This window comes from Sturnira hondurensis, unplaced genomic scaffold, assembly GCF_014824575.4.
Source record: "Sturnira hondurensis isolate 20B ecotype Veracruz unplaced genomic scaffold, ASM1482457v3 Scaffold0023504, whole genome shotgun sequence".
Taxonomy (NCBI): domain Eukaryota; kingdom Metazoa; phylum Chordata; class Mammalia; order Chiroptera; family Phyllostomidae; genus Sturnira; species Sturnira hondurensis.
The window spans coordinates 174,991-192,703 of record NW_028096135.1 but is presented as its reverse complement, the minus strand read 5'-3'; the positions used below and the strand labels follow the sequence as shown (position 1 = coordinate 192,703).

At 38.1% G+C, this 17,713-nt stretch overlaps 1 protein-coding gene across 3 annotated transcripts in view; it reads right to left on the bottom strand.

The window, feature by feature from the left end:
- The window catches only part of F8 (coagulation factor VIII), a 211,571-nt gene that overhangs the window by 109,964 nt on the left and 83,894 nt on the right, over positions 1–17,713 (bottom strand). For all 3 annotated transcript variants that reach the window (XM_037037826.1, XM_037037828.1, XM_037037827.1), the window contains exons 10-11: positions 15,180–15,273; positions 789–1,003 (exon numbers count right to left, since the gene is read on the bottom strand). In XM_037037826.1, coding sequence (XP_036893721.1) covers positions 789–1,003; positions 15,180–15,273 — 309 coding nt within the window. The remainder of the gene's footprint in view (positions 1–788; positions 1,004–15,179; positions 15,274–17,713) is intronic.

The following is a 17,713-nucleotide window of genomic DNA, read 5'->3' as shown; positions in this document are numbered from 1 at the left end:
AATAAAGAATATAGAGGTATATTTTGGTCCTTTTCCAAGAATTAGTGGAAAAACTATATTTAAGGATATATTTTCAAGATAGATACTTGGCCAAATGTATGCCTCTCTGGGTTTGTGTGCCACATGTTTTCCCTGCATTAAAATTCATGTGCTTTAGTCTTTGAACCAATGAAATATTTTCAGACTTATAGGAATCCTGTATATCATAAATGCCCAAATGGGCATATCATCAAGCCTTAGCAATATGGCAATGAGTTTTTGTGAAGAAGTAAGCTTTTCTTACTCATAGAATTTCACTTTTGTTTTAAAGTGCTACCTTAAGTGGCTTCTGACCACTAAAAGTGGTCCAATTCTAATCATATTCTGAAATATTATATATCTTTCCTTGTCTTTTGCTCAACAAATATTCACTGAACTCTAGAGAAGTCTAGCCTGTGTTATAGATTTGTGTGTCATCTAAAAATAGGTGACAATTGAGCTTGTTAAAATGGGCAAGATCTATTACAGGGAGTGGAATTTTGGACTGGGTATGAGTATTATAGAAATAATCTAGGGCCCAGGACTCCTATGCATCCAGCAGGCAAGATTATTATACTAAACCCCAAATCAACTAACAGCTGTGAGAGACCCAGCTCATTTCTTTTATTGGCCAATATTGCAGATGACTATATTTTCTGCATGCTACTGGGAGACATACACTGAGGGAGTAGGAAATATTATGTGGAAGTTCATATATATCATCATTCTACTTGTAGCTTCAAATCCAGTACTTAAGGGAGAGAACTCACCTGATTTCCCCTTTGATCTACAGATTCTTTGAAGCAGATGAGGAGAGGGCCAATGAGTCCTGAAGCTAGATCTCTCTCTAGATTAACAGAGCTCAAGTAATATCGGGTCAGGCATCGAGGATCTGATTTAGTTGGCCCATCTTCTATAGTCACTGTCCATTTATATTTGAATATTTTTCCTGGCAGAATTGGCATATCTTTCAGATGTTTCACACCTACCCACATCCAAAACACAAAATAGCTTGATTAGAGTATAACAAGCCACATACTAGTAATCATGTTGCTATTGCAAGAGTGCTACAAAACTATGGGTACACATGACATTTCTCAATAAAAGGAAACTAAATTAGCACTTATTATAAGTTTAAGATTTATATATATATATATATATTTACAATGAAAATGAGCCCAGGAGATTTTTGTTAGTATGTTAGTTTGAGTTGACCTGGGCAGGTCTATCCACTATTACAAATACATAGAAATAATAGATAATAATTTTTATATATTTTAAATACATAGCTGAAAATGTATACAAAAGCAAAAAAATCTCAAGTGCTAAAATAGAGATATCAATGTCAGAGGGGAAGCTACAGTTGATAATCCAGTTGACCATGAGACTTTCAGGCCTGAATATATACCAAAGGACTATGCACTGAAGTTTTAACTCACATTTGGTGTCAAAAGATGTGGTATATGACCCCTGTGAAGAATAGGAACAAGAATTGAGACCTGCTCTCAGGCTAATGGGTCCTCAGGATAAGAAGTATTTGATTTTAGTAACTAAAATTCACTTTAGGGTATGTTTAAAATGTGAAGATCCAGTCTAAATCAAAATTTTTACTTTATATCTGTTCTAAGCTCTCCCACATTCCTTTTAGGTTAAGCCTGACTTATGGATAGGGTACCTATGGAAAGAATGATGTGGTATGTAATAGTTAACAATATTCTAATAAGTATGTATGGTATGAGATTTATCAGGATGATTACTCAGTAAGTTATGTAATATCTAGTCACTGGAGTATACACCTGAAACTAATATAATAATGTACATCAACTGTAATTGAAAAATTAAAAATGATTTTTAAAATATTTAAAACTACAGAAAGGCTGTAAATCCCACTCCCTAGAGGCCTCAATTTTTAAGTATTTCTGCATTATATTTTTGGTGGTCATCTCTAAAAAATTACTTATTTGCTAATGTTTTGTTTTTCAACTTTACACATTATATATTTACTTTATTTTATGTTAAATGAGGATTTAGCATTGTGCTTCTTTCCAGTCCAGTTCCTTTAGACTGTGGTCAGTATTTTTAGTTCCCCAAATGACCACCATTAGAACTTTAAAATATACTAAACACCCACTCTTATATTTTTGTGATTGAATAACTCTTGGCTTTATAATTTGTAAGTTAAGGGTATTAACAACAGTGCCCTTTCCTGCCTCTAATTATCCCATTTCTCAATAGATGCCAGCCATACCTTTACTTTTATTAAACTAAAATTGATAACACTTTTGTATTGTATTGGTAAGTAACTCCTTCCTTTGTCTATATATTTATTCTAAACTTTAAAAATTAAAAACAGCACTTATATTATTTTAGTGTGTGTTTCTTATTATAAGTTTATGAATTTAATACAGAACTACATGATATGCTGTGATTGTTCTTTTGTCTAAAGTTCCAATGATTTTACTATTAAGGTCAAATGTATTGTCCTTCCTTATTTTCTGTGGGTAGTTCAAAACCATGTTACATTTTAGTTTGCTTTATATTAGGGCTATGCTGATGTCATAATTTTTGTGTTTCTATTCCTGAAGAAAGATTTTCTTTTTTTATTAGAAGAAATGTATACCTCTTCACCATATTCCTTAGGTCTTCCAGTTTTTTAAGCATTATATTTATTTCTTCGTTAAGCATATTTTATTGCTTATACTATTACAGTTGTCCAATTTTCTTCTTCCCTTTATGCCCCTCCATCCTGCACCTGCACCTGCCTCCCTCCAGCATTCCCCCTGCCTTAGTTCATGTCCATGGGTTGTACATGTAAGTTCTTTGGCTTCTCCATTTTCTATACTGTGCTTAACTTCCTCCTGTTTATTTTGTACCTACAAATTATCCTTCTTATTCCCTGTACCTTTTCCCCCTTCTCACCCCTCCCTCCCATCCACTGATAACCTCCATGTGATCTCCAGTTCTGTGATTCTGTTTCTGTTGTTGTTTGCTTAGTTTTTGTTTTTTGGTTCAGTGTTGATAGCAGTGAGTTTGTTGTCATTTCATTGTTCATATTTTTTATCTTTTTTTCTTAGATATGTCCCTTTAACATTTTATATAGTAAGCGCTTGGTGATGATGAACTCCTTTTACTTGACCTTATCTGGGAAGCACTTTATCTGCCCTTCCATTCTAAATGATAGCTTTGCTGGATAGAGCAAGCTTGGCTGTAGGTCTTTGGATCTCATGACTTGGAATACTTATTTCCAGCCCCTTCTTGCCTGCAGGGTTTCTTTCTAGAAATCAGCTGATAATCTTATGGGAAATCCTTTGTATATAACTAAGTGCTTTTCTCTTGCTGCTTTTAAGATTCTCTCTTTATCTTTAACCTTTGGCATTTTAATCAGAATGTGTCTGTAAACAGCCTCTTTATTAAACCTCTTAAAATTATCCAGTTTGAAAGAGGTATATACTTCCTATAGGACCCTGACTAATAAATGATGTCATAAAATATTAAAAGATGGAGGCAAGAGATGAGGATTTGGAATTTGTCTGTGAATGGCAAATATTTGCACAGGTGTGGCATTTTTTTGGAACTGACTTTAATGGCCATAGCATTATCTCGGATGGCTTAATGTCATTCCACCAGGATTCAATGGCAGGAATGGAAGGAGCATGACTATTTGATGTTTCCTAACTCTGACATAATTCTAATGGCTCAACTGGTGGTACTTGACTCTACAGTGATGACAATTTGAAATTAAGAGTGAACCTTGTGCTCTGGCTAGTGTAGCTCAATGGATTGAGCGCAAGCTGCAAAGAGTCGCCAGTTCAATATCAGTCAAGGCACATGCCTGGGTTGCAGGCCAGGTCCCCAGTGGGGACCACATGAGAGGCAACCACACATTGATGTTTCTCTCTCTCTTTCTCCCTTCCTTCCCCTATCTCTAAAAATAAATAAAGAAAATCTTTTTTAAAAAAATAAATAAAATTACACTAAAAAAAGGGTGAACCCTGTAGCAGTGGGTGTTTCAACAGTTCTGTTTTTTAAAATATATTTTATTGATTATGCCATGACAGTTGTCCCATTTCCCCCTTCATTCCCCTCCACCCTGGAAACCCACTCCCCCACCATCCCCCCTTTAGTTTATGTCCATGTGTCACAAGTTATTTAGATTCTATATTTCCCATACTACTCTTGCCTTCCCCCTATCTATTTTCTACCTACCATCTATGCTACTTATTCTCTGTACCTTCTCCCCCCTTCTCCTCCTCCCACACCCCTGTTGCTAACCCTCCATGTGATCTCCATCTCTATGGTTCCACTCCTGATCTAGCTGTTCTCTTGGTTTGCTTTTGTTTTAAGTGCAGTTGTTAATAACTGTGAGTTTGCTGTCCTTTCACTGTTCATATTTTTATCTTCTTTTTCTTAGATAAGTCCCTTCAACATTTAATAAGATAAGGTCTTGGTGATGATAAATTCCTTTAACTTGACCTTATCTGGGAAGCACTTTATCTGCCCTTCCATTCTAAATGAAAGCTTTGCTGGATAGAGCAAGCTTGGCTGTAGGTCTTTGGATCTCATGACTTGGAATACTTCTTTCCAGCCTCTTCTTGCCTGTAAGGTCTCTTTTGAGAAATCAGCTGACAGTCTGATGGGAACTCCTTGTTAGGTGACTGTCCCCTTATCTCTTGCTGCTTCTAGAATTCTCTCCTTCATTTTAATCTTGGGTAATGTAATTATGATGTGTCTTGGGGTGTTCCTTCTTGGGTCCAACTTGTTTGAGACTCTCTGAGCTTCCTGGATTTCCTGAAAGTCTATTTCCTTTGCTAGCTTGGGGAAGTTCTCCTGTATTATTTGTTCAAATAAGTGTTCCAGTTGTGGCTGTTCCTCTTCCCCTTCTGGTAACCCTATAGTTTGGATGTTGGAATGTTTAAAGATGTCCTGGAGGTTCCTAAACCTCTTCTCATTTTTTTGAATTCTTGTTTCTTCCTTCTTTTCTGTTTGGTCTTTTTTTCTTCCTTTTGGTCCACTCCATTGATTTGAACCCGTTTCCTTCCCATCACTATTGGTTTCCTGTGCATTTCCCTTCATTTTAATTATTTTAGCCTTCATTTGTTCCTCTAAATCGTGACTAAAATCAACCAGTTCTGTGAGCATCCTGATCACTAGTGTTTTGAACTGTGCTTCTGATAGGTTAGCTAGCTCTTGGTCACTTAAAAGTATTGGCTCTGGGGCTTTGAGCTGTTCTTTTGTTTGAGCCATAATGCTTTGGTCTGTTTGTGCTTGTTGTGTATGAGGGACAGAACCTTAGTTGTTCACCAGGGTGGGTCGACCCAGTTACTGGGTTGTGACCCTGTATGTGGGGGCAGGGTCAGAGAGGGGCAATGGCACTTGTTCCACTCTCTCTCAATTTTCAGTCCCATCTGCTGCTTCCTGCAAGCAAATTGGGCCCTTCTGGTGCTGGTTCCCAGGTGTGTGGGTCTGTGCACCCTCCAGGACCCTGTGGGTCTCTCTAACAAAGTCTCTGTTAGCCTGGGAGCTTCTCCTGGCACCTTGACCCTGAGAGTTTTTCCAGTTGGTGCTTTTAGACTTTAATTCCCATCGCTGGGGCTGTAGCCTGCACAGTCTGTCTCACTGCTAGCTCCTTTGCCTGGTTTATCTCCTCACAAATGTGTGACTGTGATCAGCCAGGCGCCTTGCACCCTCACTGGGTCTGCCTGTTGCCACCCCATGCCTGGGATCTGCCAATGGCCACCTATGTGCTTAGGCTGGTCCCATCTGGTGCTTTTTCCTGCTCGACCCTGCTCCACCAGCTGCTGACTCCACCCCTCTTACTGGTCTGGATGAATGGTTCATTGTTAGACTTCAGTACAGTTCAATTTTTCCTGTTTTGGTTGCATTTTTGTTACTAAAACTTTGTTGTCTTTAAACTTGGTTGTGCGAGGAGACGCAGTGTTTCCACCTATGCCTCCATCTTGGCTGGAAATCCAATAGTTTTGATTCCAATGGAATACTTTAAGATGTTTTTTCCTTTAAAAAATTTTTGGGTTGACAGATGGGAAGGGGGTATAGTGGAATGGGTGAAAAGGTGAGGGGATTAAGAAGTACAAATTGGCCCTGGCTGGTGTAGCTCAGTGGATTGAGTGCGGGCCTGCGAACCAGACGATCGCGGTTCCATTCCCAGTCAGGGCACATGCCTGGGTTGCAGGCTAGTTCCCAGTGGGGGACTCATGAGAAGCAACCATACATTGATATTTCTCTCCTTCTCTCCTTCCCTTCCCCTCTAAAGATAAATAAATAAAATATTTTTTAAAAAATAAAATTTTACTTATTTATTTATTTATTTATTTATCTTTAGATGGGAAGGGAAGGAGAGAAGGAGAGAAATATCAATGTCTGGTTGCCTCTTGTTTATTTTATTTATTTATCTTTAGAGGGGAAGGGAAGGAGAGAAGGAGAGAAGTATCAATGTATGGTTGCCTCTTGTGAGTCCCCCGCTGGGAACTAGCCTGCAACCCAGGCATGTGCCCTGACTGGGAATCGAACCACGATCATGTGGTTTGCAGACCCGCGCTCAATCCACTGAGCTACACCAGCCAGGGTTAAATAATATCTTTTTAAAAAAGAAGTATAAATTGTTAGTTACAGAATAGCCATGGGGACATAAAGTAGAGTATAGGAAATGGAGTAGCCAAAGAGCCTATATGCATGACCCATGGTCATGAACAATGGTGTGGAGATTTCCTGAGTGAGTGGGGAGGTGCTGAGTGGAGGGAGGGCAAAGAGGGAAAATTAGGACAACTATAATAGCGTAATGAATAGAGTATAATTTCAAAAGTGAAAAGAGAGAGTATTCAAACCACAAGATCTATTAAGCAAAAGTCTATTGGCCCTTTCCTCCAATACCTGTCCACTCTCACTCTCAACTAGTGGAAGAAGGAAGTAAAAAGGCTGAAAAACACTGACATTACATACCACATCATTCTTAACTATATTCCCTATGCTGTAATTTATATCCCTTTGGCCATTCTGTAACAACCAATTGTACTTCTTAATTCCTTCTTCTTTTTCACCCATGCCTACATGGGAACCATCAAAATGTTCTTTGTATCAATGAATTCGTTTCTGTTCTGCTATTCATTTGTTTTTTAGATTCAATTATTGATAGATATGTATTTTTTGCCATTTTATTGTTCATATTTTTTTATCTCTTTCTTTTTAAAGAAGATCCATTAACATTTCATATAATACTGGTTTGGTGATGATGAACTCCTTTAGCTTTTTCTTGTTTGGGAAGCTCCTTATCTGTCCAATTCTAAATGATAGCTTTGCTGGTAAAGTAACCTTGGTTGTAGGTCCTGGCTTTTTATTACTTTGAATATTTCTTGCCAATCCCTTCTGGCCTGCAACATTTCTGTTGACAAATCCATTGACAGTCTTATGGGCACTCCCTTGTACATAACTAACTGCTTTTCTTTTGCTGCTTTTAGGATTCTGGCTATCTTTAACTTTGGGCATTTTGATTATGATGTGTCTTGGCATAGGCCTTTTTGGGTTCATCTTGTTTGAGACTCTGCACTTCCTAGATTTGTGTTTTTCCTTCACTGAGTTAGGACAGTTTTCTATCATTATTTTTTCAAATAGGTTTTTAATTTCTTGATTTCTCTCTTCTCTTACTGGTACCCCCATGATGTGAATGTTGGAATACTTGAAGTTGTCCCAGAGGCTCCTTACACTATCCTCACATTTTTTGGATTTTTTTTGGGGGGGGGTTATTCTGATTGGATGTTTTTTGCTTCCTTATATCACTGATTTCATTCCCGACTTCATCTACTCTACTGTTGATTCTCTGTAAATTATTCTTCATTTCAGTTAGTGTATCCTACATTTCTGATTGGTCTTTTTTTTTAATGCTGTTTAGTTTCTCACTAAGTTCATTGAGCATCATTATAACCAGTGTTTTGAACTCTGGCATCTAGTATATTGCTTGTTTCCATTTTTTTTTCTTTTTCTGGAAACAGAAAAAGGAGTTTTGTTCTTTCATTTGGGACATGTTTCTTTGTCTCCCCATATTTCAGCTTCTCTGTTTTTCTTTTTCCTATGTATTAGCTAGAGTTGCTACATTTCCCAAACTTAGTAGAATGGCTTAATGTAGTAGGTGTTTCTGTGAGGTCTAATAGCACAGCCTACCTGGTCATCCAAGCTGGACCCCCAAGATGCACCCCCTCTGTAAGGGGGGGGGTGTGCATCCAAACTACCTCCTCTTGTAGTTGAGCCTTGATTTCTGTTGGCATGTCATTTGGTGGGGGGTGGATTTTCCCCCAAGCTAATAAGCAGGAAGGACTGGCTGTAACCACCAACCTCCAACCACCATGGCATATCAGCTTGGCAGGGGCCCACTCCACAGGGCAGGACTTACTTCAGCAGGGCTCTAATGCCCATGAGTTGGCCCCTTGAGTGCATCACTTGAGGAAGTTGTTGAGTGTTGCACAATGTGGTCTGAATCTGTCTACTGGGTACGCTGGTTCTTGGGCCTCTTGGTAGGTGCAAGTCAAGGCCAGCCATAGCCTGTGTTTTGTCCAGAACCATCATCTAATATTAGCTACAAAGTGATCTGCAGATGGCTACTACTTGTGCTGGGCTCGGAGGTGCCCAGGTGAGGCCAAGCTGTGAACTAAGTCCAGCTGCTGCTAGTGCTGGGCCTGGAGCCCCTTAGTGAGAGGTATGGGGCACACCAAAGCCAGATACTGATTATTTGAGAGATTCTAGGAAAATCTGAAGCATGAGCCAAGACAGGCTATTCATATGGAAAAGCCACTGGAAATAGTTTGGGTGGGCCTAAATATTAGGTGGAATAGAGTCTTAGGGAATCACTAGTGTGGAACAAACAGTGTGAGCCAGGATGATGGTGTCTCAGATATGGTGTTGGTCTGCCATCTGATGGCTCTGTTGGGGGAGAACTCATCAAAGGAACAATGGCCTCTGCCAGAACTTCTGTTGGAGGGAAAGCTGCCCCTGCCAGCTTGTGCCCTGATGCCAGACAATTCAGTTCCTTCATGTATGTCTCTGGTGTCTTTTGAGCTGCTTCTCCTGCACTGGAGCTGAGAAGGAATGAGTTTGAGTAATTCTGTGTGTGGAACTTTAAGAGAAACTGCCTGGGATTCCAGCAACCCTCTGGTCCTCCTCAGCCTTAAACCCATCTGGTTTTTACAGCCATAAATTGTGCAAACTTCTCTTTCTGGCAGTGGAAACCTGGGCTGGGGGGCCTGGTGTGATCTGGTCCCACACCCACAAGCTCCTCCACAGCTGAGCTATCCCTCCAGATTTTTATCTGCCACAAGTGAGTGTGGGACCAGATCATCCGAGTCTCCTTTCTTCCCTACCAGTCTTGATGGGGCTTCTTCTTTAATTCCCTAGTTGTGGGACAGCCATTCTGCCAGATTTCAAGCCATTCTGAATGATGCTGTTCTATAGTTTAGTTGTAATTTTGACATGGTTGTGGGAGGAGGTGAGTAGTATGTTTACCTATGCTGCCATCTTGGCCAGAAGTCATTCTATTATTTTGATAAAGTAAATATTCACCCCAAAGTAAAGAATATATATAACAGCCAATTTACTAAAAGAAAAATTATATAGCAAATAAAACTTTTTACAAAAGAAATAAAATGATAAAATAATTATAAATAAAATATAAAATTACTGTAATGCATACAAACATATCAGTAGTAACACAAATGTGTTAAATAGGGTTAAAATACCCTATTAAAAGATGGAGATTGGGTATAAAAACAAAACTCATATATACCAGGGTTGGCAAAAGTAGGTTTACAGTTGTGAAAATATGAAAGTCTATTCTTGTATTATTATTTATTAATTACTGTATTATTTATTTGTATTACAACTGTAAACCTACTTTTTCCCATGCTTGGCTCTTTACATGGGGCAGCTCTAACATAAAATAGATAAAAATATGGAGAAATAATAGCATAGAAAAGATAAACTAGGTAAGGATATATGGCAATACTAAAATTAGAAAAATAGAATTCAAGTTAAGAAACATAAAACAGAACCAAGAAAGACATATTTTTAAAATTTTATTTATTTATTTATTTATTTATATAATTGTTCAAGTATAGCTGTCTCCATTTTCATCCCACCAGGCTGCTCTACCACACCCATCACTGCCTCCCACCCTCAAACCAACACCTGTTGGGTTTGTCCATGTGTGTTCCATACATGCTCCTTGATGTCCCCATCATCCCTCTCCCCTCTCCTCTCTGGCCACTGTCAGTTTGTTCCTCATTTCAGGGTCTCTGGCTGTATTTTTCTCTCTTATTTGTTTAGTTGACTAGTTTCTACTTAGAGATGAAATCATGTGGTATTTGTCTTTCACCACCTGGCTTATTTCACTTAGCATAATGCTTTCCAGTTCCATCAATGCTGTCATAAGGGTAGGCACTCCTTCTTTCTTTCTTTTGCATAATATTCCATTGTGTAAGTATACCACAGTTTTTTGATCCACTCATTTACTGATGGGCACTTAGACAATTTGCAGAACTTGGCTATTGTATGTAATGCCGCTATGAACATTGGGATGCACAGATTCTTCTGAATTGGTATTTCAGGATTCTTAGGGTATAATCCCAGCAGTGGAATCACTGGATCAAAAGGCAGTTCCATTTTTAGTATTTGAGGCAATTACATACTGCTTTCCACAGTGGCTGCACTAATCTGCAATCCCACCAATAGTGCACTAAGGTTCCCTTTTCTCCACAGCCTCTCCAACACTTGTTGTTTGTTGATTTGTTTATGATGGCCATTCTGACCAGTGTGAAGTAGTATCTCATTGTGATTTTAATTTACATCTCTCTGATGGCTAGTGATGCTGAGTATCTTTTCAGGAGTCTTTGAGCCCTCTGTATGTCCTCCATGGAGAAGAGTCTGTTCAAGTCCTTTCCCCATTTTTAAAAAAAGATTTTATTTATTTAATGTTAGAGGGTAAGGGAAAGAGAGAGGAAGAGAAATATCAATGTATGGTTGCCTCTCATGTGTCCCCTGCTGGGAATTGGCCTGCAACCCAGGCATGTGCCCTGACTGGGAATCGAACCGCGAACCTTTGGTTCTCAGGCCCATACTCAATCCACGGAGCTACACCAGCCAGGGCCCTTTCCCCATAAGTGGGTTGTTTGTCTTCCTGGAGTGGAGTCATGTGAGTTCTTAATATATTTTGGAGATCAAACTTTTGTCTGAGGTCTCATTTGCAAATGTGTTTTCCCATATGATGGTTCTTTTTTCATTTTAGTGTTGTTTTCTTTAGCTATGCAGAAGCTTTTTATTTTTATCAGGTCTCAGTTGTTTATTCCTTCCTTTATGTCTCTTGCTCTAGGGGATATATCAGTGAAAATACTGCTGCATGGGGTATCTGAGATTTTCCTGCCAATGTTCTCCTTTAGAACTTTAATGGTGTCATGGCTTATATTTAAATCTTTTATCCACCTTGAGTTAATTTTTCTGTATGGTGTAAGTTGGTGGTCGAATTTCATTTTTTTTTTTTTTGCATGTAGCTATCCGGTTCTCCCAACACCACTTGTTGAAGAGGATATTTTTTGTCCATTTTATGTTACTACCCCCTTTGTCAAATATTAGTTGCCTGTAGAGACTTGGGTTTATTTCTGGGCTCTCTGATCTGTTCCATTGGTCTATGTGTCTGTTCTTATGCTAGTAGCAGGCTGTTTTGATTACAGTGGCCTTGTAATACAGTTTGATATCAGGTATTGTGATCCCTCCTATTTTGTTCTTCTTTCTCAAAATTGCCATGGCTTTTTTGGGCCATTTATGGCTCCATATAAATTTTTGGAATATTTGTTCTATATCTGTGAAATATGTCATTGGTATTTTAACAGGTATTGCATTAAATCTATAAATTGCTTTGGGTAGTATGGACATTTTGATGATGTTAATTCTTCCAATCCATGAACACAGTATATTGTTCCATTTATTTATGTCTTCCCTAATTTTTTTCTTCAGTGTTGTGTAGTTTTCTGAGCACAGGTGTCTCATCTCCTTGATTAGGTTTGTTCCTAGGCAGTTTATTTTTCTTGTTGGTGTTTCAAATGAATTTTTTTTCTGATTTCTGATTCTGATCTTTCTTTGTTGGTGTATAAAAATGCCATTTCCATGGCTGGTATAGCTCTGTGAATTGAGCATAGACATGTGAACCAAAAGGTTGCAAATTCAATTCCCAGTCAAGACAGATGCTGGGCTGCAGGCCATGCCCCCAGATGGGGTGCACGAGAGGCAACCACACATTGATGTTTCTCTCCCCCTCTTACTCCTTTCCATTCCCCTCTCTCTAAAAATAAATAAATTCTTTAAAAAATAAAAATTTTAAAAATTAAATAAATTAAAATTCCTTTGATTTCTGAATATTGACTTTGAATCCTGCTCTTTTGCCAAATTCACTTATTAGATCAAGTAGTTTTTTGTGGAGTATTTAGGGTTTTCTCTGTAACTATCATGTCATCTGCAAACAGTGACAGTTTTATTTCCTCCAATTTGGATGCTTTTTATTTCTCTTTCTTGTCTGATCACTGTGGCTAGGACTTCCAATACTACGTTGAATAGAAGTGATGAAAGCAGACATCCTTGTCTTATTACCTGATCTTAATGGGAAAGCTTTTAGTTTATACCCATTGAGTACAATGTTGGCTGTAGCTCTCTCATGTATGGCCTTTATTGTGTTGAAATATGCTCCCTCTACTCCTGCTTTGCTGACAATTTTTATCATAAGTGGGTCCTATGCTTTATTAAATGCTTTTTCAGCATCTATTGATATAATCATGTGATTTTTGTCTTTCCTTTTGTTTATGTAATGTATTACATTTATTGATTTCTAAATGTACCATCCTTGCATCTCTGGGATGAATCCCACTTGATCATGGTGTATGGTCTTTTTCATGTATTGCTGCATACAGTTTGCCGATATTTTGTTGAGGATTTTAGCATCTATGTTCATCAGTGACATTGGCCTGTAATTTTCTTTTTTTCTTTTGTGTCTTTACCTGGTTTTGAAATTAGGATGATGCTGGCTTTGTAAAGAGAGTGTGGGAGTCTTCCTTCTTCTTGGATTTTTTTGAATAATCTGAGAAGTGTAGGGTTTAGCTCTTCCTTAAAAGTTTTGTAAAATTGTCCTGTGAAACCATCTGGTCCAGAGCTTTTGTGTGCCATAAGTTTTTTGATGGTTGCTTTAATTTCATTAGCTGTTATCAGTCTGTTCAGGCTTTCTGCTTCTTCTTCATTCAGTTTTGGGAGGTTTTTTCCTAGAAATTTGTCCATTTCACCCTGGTTTTCAAATTTCTTGGCATATAGGTTTTCATAGTAATTTCTTATAATTCTTTGTATTTCTGTAGTCTCAGTAATCTCTCTTCTTTCATCTTTGATTTTGTTTATTTGGGTCTGCTCTTTAAAAAAGCTATTTTAATTGATAAAGGCTGCAATCCATGAGACAGATATATCATAAATCTTTAAACAAGAAACAATGTAACAAATAAAAATTAAAGTTGTGAACTATTCTGAAATGAAAGGTAAAGTGAGTACTAATTATCAAAAGTGTGGAATGTAGTAAAAAATTATTTTCAGAGAAAAATTATGACCTTATATACATTTACCAGGAAAAAATAATGTGTATAATTAAATAAACTAAGAAAATAAATGATAGATTATAGGTAGATACATTCATACATAAAGGCAAATGACTCAGCAGAAAAAATTATCAAAGGAGAAATAAACAGAAAATTCATCGTAGAGGAAAACAAAATGGCCAATAAGAATGTGAAAAGATGGTCAACTCTACAAGAAATTAAAGAATTCAAATTAGGGCCCTGGCTGGTGTGGCTCAGTGGACTGAGTGCTGTCCTGGGAACCAATGGGTTGCTGGTTCGATTCCCAGTCAGGGCACATGCCTGGGTTGTGGGCCAAGTCCGCAGTAGGGGGTGCTTGAGAGGCAACCAAACATTGATGTTTCTCTCCTTCTCTTTCTCCCTCCCTTCCCCTCTCCAAAAACAAATAAATAACATTAAAAAAAGAATTCAAATTAAAGCAGCAAGGAGACACCACTTTTCACCTACCAGATTGGCAGTATATAAAAGAGTATTGTTGTCTAGCTATCAAGGATATGGGAAATTATATTTTCATACATGAATGGCAAAAGTACAAATTATTACTTCATTTGGGAACATAGGTCTGGCTATACTTTAAAAATAAAAATACAAATACTGTGACTCAGAAATTCCAGTTTGAGTTCAGTGAACCTGAAGATATATCAACAGAAATTATGTAATCTACAGAAGAGAGGAAGAAAGAAGAAATACGATCAAACACTAAGGCATATGGGACAATCCTAAAATATCAAACATACATGTAAATTGAAGCCCAGGAAAGGAGATAGAGGACAGGGCAAAAAATATTTGAAGAAATAATGACCACAATTTTTTCCAAATTTGGTAAAAAACTTTAAGTTATAGATCCAAGAATATCAGTAAACCTCAAGTAGAAAAATATGAAGAAAATCACAGCCAGAGAAAAATGGCATATAGGGGAATCTATGGAATGTAGACATAGCTAAATAGGCCTGGTAAAATAATATTTTGAAAGTGCTAAAAAGAAAAAAATCCTCTCTATCTAGATTTCTATGTCCAGTGAAATTCTCCTTCAAATGTGAAGATAAAATAAAGAAATTTTCAAATAAAATAAAACTAAGAGAATTCATCTCTAGCATACTTGTACTGTAAAGAATGTTAAAGAGAATTCTTTAGGCTGAAGGGAAATGATCTGAATGGAAGTGATGCCAGAGAAAAATCTGGATCTCCAGGAAGGCATGAAATGCACTGACAATAGTAAATAGCTGGATAAATTAAGGAATGCTTTTCCTAATAATTTTCTGAAACTATATATGTATGTTTAGCTCTAAAGCAAAAAACATAGCATTTTCTTATGGGTACTGTAAATCACATAGAGGTAATACATCTGGAAATTATAGTATAAAGAATGGTGGGTGATAAATGTGCCTATATGGCACATCACTCAGGGAAAGGGCCAGCATAATTTTAGTTATTATTGAGACTGTAACTTCATCTGTACCTACAGGTAAGTAAGAAGTATAAAATTGAGGTAAGACTTACCTTTTGGCAATCTCCCTGAGTGCAAGGGACTGACATCAGTGATTCCATGAGGGAAGATGTTATATGGTCGGCTTGCTTGATTCTTAAATATAATCTGAAAGTATAAATGAACTATAAGATAAAGTCTTGTCCATGTGTTCTTTACAGTAGTTCCTGAAAACCTTTCCCCACACACATGGACAAAATCAAGGGAGAATTGGAAGCAAGGGAGGGAGGTGGGTTTGGCTGAGGTTGGGGGGAATGGTTGAGGGGGAAATGCAGACAACTGTAACTGAACAACAATAAAGTAATTTAAAAAAAGATCAAGTCTTAACAATTAGGTTAAAGTCTTAACAACTAGGATCAAGAAGAAAAGTGTAGCCTAGCTCTAGAAAACAAAAGCTTCTTATTTGTTCAAGTACAACAATTTAAAAAATGTGGAAAAGAAAAGAAATGGAAAGGGGCCTTTACTGAGAAACCCAAGTAGCTATCTGAGCAATCTTGTGAAAAGAATAAATAATGTGAGCTTTATCTATACTCAAACCCCTGTAAAGTGGATGCAAAGAAGCTTTTGGGGTTTTTTGAACTGTGCTCTTAATAAGAATATGTTTTAAATAAGAGTAAAGTATAAAATACACTAAAAAAAGAACTTTGTTTAGTTTTAGGCTCCTACTGATGTTAATAGCATGTTCTCCTAGCTCCTAGAATATTTGTGTCAGAATACAGAAATTTAAAAATCAACCTTTTGAGGTATAAATCACAAAATAAAATGTACTCTTACTGAGAGCACAGTTCAAAAAAAAACCACAAAAGCTTTTTTGCATCCACATTACAGGGGTTTGAGTATAGACAAAGCTCACATTATTTATTTTTTTTATAAGATTGCTCAGACTGCTACTTAGGTTTCTCAGTAAAGGCCCCTTTGCATTTCTTTTTTCCCCCTTTTTCCCCAGGAATTTTAATGTTTGTTTCTACAAAATAGAAAAAAACAAGAGTCAACTTAAGTATTAAAATGTAACAGATTATTTCAATTGCTTCAGGAAGTATTTCTCGCATCTTCACACACTAATTGAAATTTAAATATCTGCTGAGGACACTGCTTCCCCTCAGCCTTTTCTACCATTTGGGCACTGAATTCCCCAACAATGGAGAGGGAAACAATGATTCAGGTAATAAAATATTCATTGAATGAGCAAGCATGACCAGAAGGACAGTTGATTACAGCATTAAGGAAGGGTGGCAGTCACCATCATTTGATTACATGAAATTTAAAAGAGAGGAAGGATGGAAAGCAATCACACAGACACAGCAGTTGAGAACCCTGAGGACATCATCCCAGACTCTAGATATAAGGATTAAAAACCAACTTCTACTGGCATTCTTGTCTTAAAACCCACTCATTTGGTAAAACCCAGTAAACAGCCTATTTCTTACCTACACCTAAGCAGAACAATGGTGTAGAAGAAATATCACACAGCTCTGCAACTACCTTCTGCATTATATACATAACCCATGGTCAGAGAACAATGTGGTAAAGTCCAGAGTGTGGGGTGGGTGGAGTGGAGCAAAAGGGGACATCTGTAATAGTGTCGGTAATGAAAAATCATGATCATAAATCTCAAATGGGCACCCAACCTACCTACCCCTCCTATTATGTTTTCCTCAAAGTTGACCTTCTCACCTACTTAGTTGACTATTTGCTTCCTGATTCTCTCTCAGTTGTTTCTTTTTTTCGCTGAGGAGAGAAACGTTCAGAAAATACATTCCTCATCTTCTTACCATCAAATCTACCCACCTCTACCCAGGCCATATATTCCCTCCTGTTAAAATCAGCTCCTATCTAATGCCAACATCTCTTCTTTTGTATTAGTACACAAAAAGGTTGTATCATCTTCCATTGAAAAAATTTCCTATTGGAACAGAACAGAAAGCCCAGAAATAGACTCACACATATATAGTCAACTGATCTTTGACAAAGAAGTAAAGACAATAAAAAGAAGTAATAATTATGTATGGTGCCACTTGGGTACTAGAAATATTGGGGGGACTTCCGCCAAGATGGAGGCATAGGTGGAAACACTGTGCCTTCTCCCACAACCAAGTTTGAATACAACAAAGGTTTGGAGAAACAAAGACACAACCAAAGGACAGAAAATTGAATTATACGGAAGTCCGACTACATCTAACCGTTCAACAGGGACGGTAAGAGGGGCGGAGCCAGCAGCGAGCAGGGTCGGGCAGGACAGGGCCCCGACCCAGGTGCGCAGGCAGACGGGAACCAGTTGGGGTGCGGGGAAGACCGTGGGCGCATATTTGCGCACAGAGAAACAGACCACGCAGGCCCCAGGGGGCGAGGGCTGACGGTGGTGGCACACTCGCGTGCAGTGGGACGAAACGCGTGGGCCCGGTGATGGCAGCACCGGTGAGGGCCGTGGCGGCAGGCGGCGGACAGGACGCCATAGTCCCTCTTTGACCCCGCCCCCACATACAACGTCACAACCCAGCGACTTAGTTGCCCTGTTCTAGTGAACACTTTAGGGCTCTGATCCTGCTAT